Source organism: Lotus japonicus, chromosome 3 (assembly GCF_012489685.1).
Source record: "Lotus japonicus ecotype B-129 chromosome 3, LjGifu_v1.2".
NCBI lineage: Eukaryota > Viridiplantae > Streptophyta > Magnoliopsida > Fabales > Fabaceae > Lotus > Lotus japonicus.
This window is the reverse complement of record NC_080043.1, coordinates 81,039,915-81,050,487: the sequence shown is the minus strand read 5'-3', so window position 1 is coordinate 81,050,487 and position 10,573 is coordinate 81,039,915. Positions and strand designations below refer to the sequence as shown.

At 35.0% G+C, this 10,573-nt stretch overlaps 1 protein-coding gene across 2 annotated transcripts; it reads left to right on the top strand.

Annotated features, from left to right (window-relative positions):
- Positions 1-5,387: 5,387 nt before the first annotated feature.
- LOC130746389 (ubiquitin-conjugating enzyme E2 34-like) lies at positions 5,388-10,080 on the top strand. 2 transcript variants are annotated; one of them, XM_057599003.1, is made up of 10 exons: positions 5,388-5,627; positions 7,378-7,513; positions 7,879-7,933; positions 8,189-8,227; positions 8,337-8,400; positions 8,495-8,556; positions 8,656-8,695; positions 8,876-8,903; positions 9,276-9,367; positions 9,463-10,080. In XM_057599003.1, exons 2-10 carry the CDS (start codon positions 7,457-7,459, stop codon positions 9,740-9,742), a joined length of 717 nt encoding a protein of 238 aa, XP_057454986.1. In that variant the 5' UTR covers positions 5,388-5,627; positions 7,378-7,456; the 3' UTR covers positions 9,743-10,080. The 2 variants fall into 2 exon arrangements, with proteins under 2 accessions (XP_057454986.1, XP_057454985.1); XM_057599002.1 differs by having other exon boundaries at positions 7,375-7,513.
- The last annotated feature ends 493 nt before the right edge of the window (positions 10,081-10,573 follow it).

Below are 10,573 nucleotides of genomic sequence, written 5' to 3'. Positions count from 1 at the left end.
ATCCAAATCATCACTCGCCGGAGCTCTGGACTCCAGCAAGGACTTACTCCAGACGTTTTGCAATAATGAGGACCTTTTACACAAATTTTTCCGGTGAGGGACCTAGCTCAGACGGCGAGACAAAGACAAGGACCAATTTGAGAATTAAGCCAAAAAAATAATACGAAGAAGTTTTTTTATACTGAAAAGAAAATCATACAATATAAGTTTACACTTGTAACAATAATACAATCTTATGTCCTCAATTGTAATTTATTAAATAACAAAATCAATATGATCAATAAGTTCCCACATTTGTCATTCTCTTATAACAAAACATAAGGTCTCACATTTCCTTATGAAAAAAAAAAAATGTGTCTAACACATCTCTCAATTCAACATTAACAGAAAATAAATTTCACAAGGCACATTATTAATAAGTGATATTCATAAGAAAATAATGCATTTCTCCCAGATAATCTTAGCTTGAGGACCAGGCCTTCATGGATCTTGGTTCTTATGGCTATGCTTATGGCAGGCTGGCAGCCTTCAAGCTAATAATACAAGCTAAGTTAAACAGAGTTGAGTTACTATTTGATGCAATTGGGATCATGTGCTCTTTTGCTGTGTGCCACCCAATTTGTTCATTTAAGGCAGACATAAAGATGCTAGACTACTAAAGTTTCTTATTTTTTTACCTAGTGAATTTTGTGAAAACTGATGAATAGAGGCATAGAGCTAGTAAAGGGAAGACCATAGATTCAAGGTCTTCGTGAAAGTTGATGACAAAAACTATCATGTAACAAACAAAAAAATATACTGTAAAATCACGTTTTTTTCTGTTTGTCTGGTAACAGTGTTTAGGTTCCATTTGCCGGAAGGCCAATAGTGTTACTTGGCTTAACCAAATGAGATTTTCAGCAGCAATCTACCCTTTTTTATATACGGTAGAATATCAGTGAAAACAAAATCACTGTAGACATCCATAAATACAAAGAAAAATTACTTTTATCCACACGGTGATTTTGACTTAGTGTAACCAAACACATGGGTTTAGAATAAGATGCTAATAAAATACACTTACACCCCTCAAGATTTGCTAGAAAAACACTTCACCCCATTCTTATTCAAAATCTACACTCCACCCCACTCATTTTATCATGTTAACTCCATCCAAAAGATGCCAACGGAATATTCTATTCAAATCAAAATTACTTACTCTAAACTTATTTTTCCATTTCTTTTTTTTTGGTTATTTATTATTATTATTATTTTCAAAAAAACATCACGTTCAAATAAAAATCATTTAAGGTCAGTTCCATTTTTAAAAAAAGTTAGTTTCAACAAAAAAGAATATAACATCACAATTACTAGTAATACCCAGTTTATAAAGAATTTTTATAAATAGTGAAGTATATAAAAATATTTTGAAATTAATTTCATACTAATTAAAAATTCACCAAATAAATACTAATTAAATTTCTTTTGTCTAGGTTTATAAAAAATGTTGCTTATGAATTCATTGAGTAATGTCTAGATATTATTTAATAAAATTCTCTTATCATATATCAATAACATCCCTCATTTTCAATTACTAAAAGTAATATATACTTTAACATTTGACATGTTACCAAAGCGATCGTATTATCCAAATTAATTAATTAAAATAATAATATAACTTTATTTTATTTTATGGAGTGGAAGTTTAACGTACTTTTACCATAAGTTTTAATTTAAAACTATTGTATACATATTTATTCTTGAATTATTTTTATAACATGGTTACTTTATATACCAGCTCCAACAGTATGTAAGCATTGAGAATATTTGTTTGGTCAAATATTAGAAAGTGACGTTTTTTTCTGAAAAAAAAATAACCAGAAAAAAATAAAATGGAAAAATAAGTTTACATTAAATAATTTTGATTTGAATGGAATATTCCGTTAGCATCTTTTTGGATGAGGTTAACCTGATAAAATAAGTGGGGTGGAGTGTATATTTTGAATAAGAATGGGGTGGAGTATTTTTCTAACAAACCTTGAGGGGGTAAATGTATTTTACTCTAATAATTATTGTCACAACTCACAAATGTGGCTTAAAATTAATGAAGCTTTGTTCAGTTCTCAAGGGGTCGTCATACTCACTACACAGGGTATGTGAACAAGTTCCATATAATCCGTGACGGTGATCAAGATTCTCCTCTGTCACAATCAATTTTCCGTCTTCCTACCCACCCTTGACATAACATAAAAACTAGAGAGGTCGCTGGAGAGATATTTTGTTGGTAGTTCATAGTTGAATCATTTTCTAGAACCTGGTAAGAAATTCACTGATCATGAGATTCATACTCATTTATTATTAATGTGTGAGTCCTGCTACTACTTTCAAACCACTCAAGTAGTTAGCTGATAGTCTATATTGTTGGATACATATATCATAAAATAATCTTAACTCAGATATTTTGCATACATGCCTTCACCAACCTTCTACCAATCTACTCTCATACTAACTTCTACTTTACTTTCTTTCCAATTGAATGAAAAAACACTACAGTCTAAGATTTTGTAGGACCCGATATAATTGTAGCAATCATCGCAACCCATTAGAAAAATGGTTTATCGATAGAACTTCTAGTAACATCTATGCATGATAGACTCAAACAGATTAATTAGTTTTAAACTCAAATGGTCGAAGAGATTTATCTAGTTTAATTATATTTTTGTTCAATTCTGTTATTGTTAAACTTTTATTTCTAGAATGTTCCTATTAGCTATATGGTGTCATCAGTAGGGATATCTCACTCTCTTAAAAGCCATATATATTGTATCTTTTGTTTTTGAAAATGATGCATTAGTTTCCTTCTTTATTTAAGTTTAGTTTTTCATATTAAAAATTAGGGTTCTTTGTTTAATAGGAATTGTCATCATATCAATTAGGGGTGTACACAAGGATTGCATCAATCCAATCAACCCAACCCGATCCAAAGCTAAAAAATCAGATTGGATTGAATAACGAATGGAAAAAATCTAATGAGTTCCGTTCGGATTCTAGATTTAAGAAAACGAAATATGAAGTCTGAACCAATCCATTAACCTGAAAAGATGAATTTGAAAAAGGTAATGTGGGAGCAGATCATCTCCATTTACCGTCAATTTCTGCAAATCGTATCATCCATCTAACCACTAGACTGCTAGACCATCCAACTGCATCCTTGCAAAGCACCTGCAACATTCCTCTAGGGAAATTTCACCTAAACCCCAACCACAAAGAAGTTTCGCCATGGACATTCCTCCTTCCTTTCCCATTGTCATTCCACCACTGTTATTGCTGGAAATATTCACTAATATGAGTTGTTGAACCAAAGTCATGTACGATATGTATCGACTGCTTTTTGATATTCTGAATAATTTTTCTCATATACCAGATTTAATATTATTTTAATCGAGATCCGATCATCAGAATCGATCTAACCCCAACTTCATCGGTTTGAAGTTAAAAATACGTGAAATCTAATCCAAACTAACCCAAGCAATTTTCGATGGTTCGAATTTTGTTTTGGTCATAAATTAAATTCATTCAATCCAATATGTGTGCACCCCTAATATCAATCGTCATGTTCTCATATCACCACTTAAAAAACATGCCAAAAACTTCAAATTTATTCTTATAAAAATAAAGGCTTAATTGCAGTTTTCGTCCCTGATCTATACCTCTTGTGCAATTTTGGCCCCCTTTGTTTAAAAGGAGCAATTTTAGTACCTCAAAGATTAGGACGTGACAATTGGGTCCTTTCGTTAGTTTCCGTTCAATTTCAAACATAATTTGCATACGTGGCGCTCATTAATGATGTGGCGCTCACACATTTTTACACTAAGACTCCACATAATAAAACTAAAAATTAATAAAAATTCTAAAAAAAAAACAATTTATTTAACTTTAATTCTAATTAAATCATTAATCCCTAATCACCCTCCACCTTCATCTCAGATGAATCAACAACAACAAAATCTGATATGTTCTGATGATCAGCAAGAGCTTCCTCCAATAAGTGATAACCCCTCTCACAAACACTGTAATTCAAGTGTGGACAATGCAGTAATTGCAAGCAACAACAACAACAAAAATCTGGAAAAAATTGAGAAGCAACAACAAATCCAGAATCAACAAGAAGGCTATAGAAATTCCATAAACAAAAATCAATTTTTCCCCTTCCTTCACCCAAATCCAAAAAATAATAAAAAGTCCAGAAATAACAACATCATCTTCATCTTCATGTTAGATTCAACAAATCTAACCCAGAATTTAACGTCACTTGCCCCAAAACACCCAAAACCTCTACATATTACTCAGAAACCCACCCCACAAACCTCTGCCTTACCCAGTTCACCAAGCTTCTCCCCATGCCCAATCGACGAAGCTAAGTGAAACAAGATCGACACAAAGAGAGAGGGAAAAAGAAGAAGAGATATGGAGACGGTGGAGGAAGACATGCGGTGGCTGCGGCGAAGCCTCTTCCCCTTCCACGACCATTTCCCCTTCTCCCTCTTCGATCTGGAGACGCACCACCGTTCAAGAGACAACATGGATTTGGCTTTTTCTCTTTCTGGAGGCGCACCACCGCTCCAAAGACAACCTCGATCTGGAGACTCACCTTCATCCACTCTTGATCTGGCTTTCTCTCTCTTCGTGTGTGAAGATGAAGAGGAGGAAGATGAACATGCTCAAAGGCGGAGGAAAAGAGGCCATGTCAGGATCGGCTTGATGCGTTGGTTGTTGGATTGAGAAGAATTTAGGGGAGTTAGGAGCAACGGTGGTTGTGGGCTGGAGGTTCTGAACTGAGATGTTAGATATTTGGGATTAGGGTTCAATGTGATTTAATTTTAGTTTTTAATTAATTTGCTTTATTTACTTTGTTTTTTTTTTTGTTTTATTTATTTACTAATGTGTCATTTCTGGTGGTGAAATTAGTAAAAAAGAATCTAGTAAAGAATATTCCGTTAGGAATTGAACAACAACTAACAGAAGGACCCAATTGTCACGTCCAGATCTTTGGTGGACCAAAATTGCTCGTTTTAAACAAAAGGGACCAAAATTGCACAAGGGGTATACATCAGGGACAAAAATAAAATGATATTTAATTTGGTTCTTATAAGAGCAACGAGTCATCTAGTACAAGGTTCGATCCATGAGCGATGCGTATGGAAAAACATTTGGTAAGAGACTCACTATTAGTCCCGGGGCTATCGAAGGTAAAAATACCTTGGGAAACCCAAAAAATAAGAATAGCGAGTGAAGTACCAAAATACCCTCAACGGTGGGTCTTGACGTGTGACAATCAATCAAGGCTAAAATAGTCAAAAAATTAACAGGTTTCACTTTGATAACGAAAGTGGGATGTGTGTGTACATAACAACAATAATACAAAAATGGAACCTCAGCTTCACGTCCTCATTCTCATTCTCTAGACTCACTCCTACTCTCTCTTTCTCTCTTCGGAGATTCAACGCCGCCGTTTCGGAACCCTTTCCCCTTCGCTGCTTCCTTTCCAAAAGGGGGAAAATCAATTTACGCGGTAATCAATTACCCGATTTTGCCACCAATTTTTCTGCAGCGGATGAAATTGGGGACAAACGCAAATTGGATCTAAGGTGAATCTCCCTCTTCTCATTCCCCTATGCCATGGGGAATTTTTCAAAATCCATGCATGTCGTTGATCCGTGTTTGTTTTTGTTTTTATTTTAGGTTAATTTTGTTCTAGATTATAATTCGATGTATTTTCTGAATCTGGGGTGTTCTTTTTTGTTCTTGTAATGGCGGTGGTGTGATCAAGTTTTGATTTTTTACAATTTAATTGTGCAATTTGTAATTCTTGTTATATGGGTCATTTTCGATCTCATAATTCGTAGTGAAAAACAATGGGAAATGTGTCACCCTAATCATCAATTTACTCGCCCCTTCCCCTTTTGTTTCCCTTGATTCTTGTGTGGATCGGGGTGTCGTGGTGGAATTACTTCAAGGGAGAGAACATGAAGCTGGCCTCTGTACTATTTAGGTTTGTATTTGTGCTGACTGCTGAGAGTGATTAAGAACATAAAATGGTGGTTTAGGGCAAAAAGGGCTTTGCCCAATCAGGGTTTGTTCATAGATAGGTATAATTTGACGAACAAATGAATGAATTTGAGTTATTTTGTCTATGGATGTAGACACTTACAATTGGTTCATGGATTTATTGAAGTAGTCTATAGTTAGTATAGTTTCTTTTTTTGGTTACAAATATGGTAGAACGGAGAGAAAGCACCGCTAGACTACCAGGTAGAGCGCCATTGGCATGCTGATGAGGCAAGTATTGGCCCACTCCTGGGTAGGAGTGCCGGGGGATCTCCCTGAGTAGGGTTGCCCACCAGCTGGGATTTTAATGGAACAAGGGGGATTAGAACCCTCGACCTATGGGGAGATGAGAGCTGAATCTGGAACCTGTAGCCAGTTGTGCCAACCCAAGTTGGCTTAGATGTATAGTTGTTTGGGATGGTTTACAATATATGCTTCAGGAATATTATTTTTTGTGATAAGCTATGCTTCAGGAATGTTACATTAGCAAATTTTCTGCTTTTAAGCTGCCTGGAGAAATGTGGATGTAAATCTACTCCTAAAGAACAAATTCATGGGGAATTGGTAGTAGTATAATTTTAATAACATCCAATAAAATTCAAGCGTTAAAGTATAGAGCAGTGCATATTGCTCTATGATTTTTATAGATGTGATGTTAGTTCTGTGTAGCCTTATGAATCATAATAACTCAAACCTTTAGAGATTGTTATGTGTTCTATCTCTTATGATGTCCTAGTTCCTAGTTAAGGGTCCTATAACATCTGGGGAGTTAGGTTTACCGCAACACATTCTCAAACTTTACGAGCTCTGATATTGTTAAAAAAATTATATTGATACACTTACATGTGGCAGTGGCTCTGACTAAATTGGTGTTGTTTTTGTACTAGAGTTTATCCATTGATTGCAACTCAATCATGTGGAATCCTGAGAGAGAAAGCTAACTAATACCTTGAATCAGTTTACAAATGAGAAGGGAAATTTTAGTAAGTTGAATTCAATTATGAAAAGAGATTCAAATCTCTGACTTAGCTTATCCCCTGATCTATGCCCCATTATTTCTCAGTTCTTGATCCTAAAAATAAAATGGAGAACATTTTACATTGTATATATCTGCGTGCATGTGTATCTACACCACTTTTATATTTTACATAGAACTTTTTTCTTTCAGTATGGTAGTATGGTACTGTTTTTTGTTTTCTACTCTACTATTTTACAGAGGTTGCTTATTGTCGTTATCTTTGTTCTATGTTCAATTTATTGATAGGCATGTTCTTGATGAATTCTTAGCAGGAAACAGAAATTACATTTGAGAATAAAGATTCGGAGTATAGTGTAGGTATTGTTCTTGATACTGTTCTGAATTAGTTGGATGGCGGAGAAATCCTGCATCAAGCGCCTTCAGAAGGAATATAGAGCCCTTTGTAAAGTAAGGACAACATCTTTTGTTTTTCTAATTGCTTCACTATTTTTTTACTCACAGTTCCTGTGTTTAGTGATTCCGTTAGTACAGCCATACAGTAATGCTTGTTCTGTGTGTGATCTAACTGGTTCTCCTCTTCCTCTCTATTTTTCTTTGTATTCGTGCAAGTGTTTTGACTTGGTAATTTGATGTTGTGGCTGATAAAGCATTTAGCATGAGAGACAAGGAGCACAATCCTCAATATTTTTATTTCCCTTTGTGTCTGTAATTTCTTATTAATTTTTGCATGATGGGTTAGCGGACAAACTACAGTGATGGTATTTAAATAATATGTCAACTGGATAATGCTAATTTTAACATTGTATTTGCAGGAGCCAGTCTCCAATGTCGTGGCTCGTCCTTCTCCGAGTGATATTCTTGAGTGGCGTAAGTTTGTTTCACACTGTTGCATTTCTCATTTTATTTTATGTTGGTCTCTAATATCCGTAAAAGAAAATTATATTGAATATTTGATGTGTTTCATTGTTGTTGAACCTGTGACCTATGGGTCACAAGACAGCAACCTTACATTGCTTTGAGGCCTATCCTCCTTAATACCACTATATTGTATATTGTCAGCAAGAAAGGAAAATAATATATTGTAATGTCAGCAACTTAATTCTTATTGTGTTCATGTCTCAGATTATGTCTTGGAGGGAAGCGAAGGAACACCTTTTTCAGGTTTAGCATTGGCATTTTATTTTTTTTAGTCCTAATGTGTTATGTTCTTTTCAAAACGTCCCAATTTTATGTATTTCCCTCAATCATAGTTTTTTGGCTCCATATTTAGGTGGATATTACTATGGAAAAATCAAATTTCCCCCTGAATATCCATACAAACCTCCTGGAATCAGGTTATCCTTCTTGCTGCAGTATGCTTGTTCATCCCAATTTTCAATTATCTGATCTTTTATAACGGTGATCAAGTTTGTGCTTTCTATAATGCAGCATGACTACGCCCAATGGACGGTTCATGACACAGAAAAAAATCTGTTTGTCTATGAGTGATTGTAAGTTCTTTAAATTGTTGGAGCACAAATCAATTAGTACCATTATTTACCGTATATAATCAAAATTTAATATTTCTGTGGGTTTTGTTGCTTTTACAGTTCATCCAGAAACTTGGAATCCTATGTGGTCTGTATCAAGGTGAGAATGTTGAAGTTATGAAGTTTTTATACGTGCTTTTCTGTTTTGTGTTTCTTATTTGTACTTCAACCTTTGAAATGTGGTTGCCTTTTTTGCACAAGGGATTGGTATCTGAGATTAGCATTAGATGTAGATATTTACTTTATAGTTTTATACTAATGTGTCCATTTATGAATGCAGCATACTTACAGGGCTTCTTTCATTCATGGTATGTTTCTGTTTCTTCATATTCTAATTAAACTCTAGTTTCTTGTAAAGCTATTCTGTTTTCCAAAGATTACTTGTACAACCTTTTTTTGGGATTTTCTGTGGGTTGGTGGTGGCGGGGATGGGGGGGCGGGGGGGGTTAAACCTGTGTCCCTCACCTTTGATGTGGTCTGCTACTGACCCAAAGCTCAAATGATCGCTAAGGATAATAGCAAATTGAAAGCTAATATGCTTTTTCAACTACTTTGTGGTTGGTCCCCAATGTAAACAGAATCCATTTAATACCCCGTGCAATTTTAATTGTATGCATTTGATACTTCATCATGTATGCATGCAGTGTTTTTTTGAGATATCTGATGGACTTTTTTTGCAGATGGATACCAGTCCAACCACTGGCAGTGTTACCACCACTACTGCTGAGAAGCAGCGTCTAGCAAAATCTTCCCTTTCTTTCAATTGTAAGAAGTAAGTATATCACACCTGCTATTTATGATGGAAGTGAGCAAGGTCTCTCTGTGTTTCACAATTGATTCCCGTTGTCTTGACAATTTTCCATACAGTGCAACATTCAGGAAAATGTTCCCCGAGTATGTGGAGAAGTACAACCAGCAGCTGCTTTCTGAGCAAGTTGCATCTGAGCAGGTGTCATCAGAAATGTCTCATGTCAAAAGTTCAAGACCTGTTTTGGAAAGGAGTTTAGATTCCGCTGGAGAAGACGTGAAAATGGTAGATGGGAAAGATGTGAGGAAAAATAGGAAGCGACCATTTCCAACGTGGATGATGCTATTACTCTTCTCCATCTTTGGGGTTGTAATGGCGTTACCTCTGCTTCAGCTGTGATTATAGGCGTGAGTTGTCATGAAACTAGTTCTATATGCTTAGTTTTGGCATGCTTAACAAGATTTGTATAGGTAAATGATGGACATGGAGGCCGCGTTAAATCTTTTGGTTTATTTTACTCCTTTGTGTCTTTTGCTAACTTCTTGGTAGTCAATGCTAAGAAGTTCTGTGCTTGATACTCGTACCTGTTCCTCTAAAATGTTTGGAGGTTTGTCTTGTGGTCTTTGTTGGTAAACATACTGCATATGCTGCTTGGGTGTATGGTCTACCTTCTACATTTTAGAATCGGTAAATTATATCTGATAAAGTCATAAATGTAATTCGCCTTTGCTGCTTTAGAGCCTGTTCGGACTAACTTACCCCCCCACCCCCACCATCAATTACACTCACATAAGATTCTCCTGATTTTTTTTTGAAAAGCATAAGCTTCTCCTGATTGATTATTATATTAGAATCAGTTGTAGAATGGTTTCTAAATATTCACTTAATTCTTGATCTTATCTATGTGATCTTTGTATACCTCTTTTCTGTTTTTCTTTTGGCAATTTTATTTAGAAGTTCGACCTTTTCTAATTAAAAAATGAGAGTAAATTTAAATTTTTTTAATTTTTTGGTACTTTATTTTCACCTGAATACCCCCATGAATATCATAAGATATTGAGATTTGTCGTGGGATTGACTTCATCTCGGTTGTGTTTTTTATATTGCAACAAGGACCTAAAATTTAGGGTATTTTTCAATGATTTAGTTATAATTTTTTCATGCCTCAGATCCCCATATGATTTTTACTTTAATCAGATGATAATTTAAACCTTGACATCTTGTGCAAGT

Bases quoted from the DNA above. Each gene is read 5' to 3' on its own strand.
- LOC130746389 (XM_057599003.1), top strand. From the start codon at position 7,457: ATGGCGGAGAAATCCTGCATCAAGCGCCTTCAGAAGGAATATAGAGCC. The intron at 7,514-7,878 runs GTAAGGACAACA...TTGTATTTGCAG, and splicing joins AATATAGAGCCCTTTGTAAA to GAGCCAGTCTCCAATGTCGT. The intron at 7,934-8,188 runs GTAAGTTTGTTT...TTCATGTCTCAG, and splicing joins GAGTGATATTCTTGAGTGGC to ATTATGTCTTGGAGGGAAGC.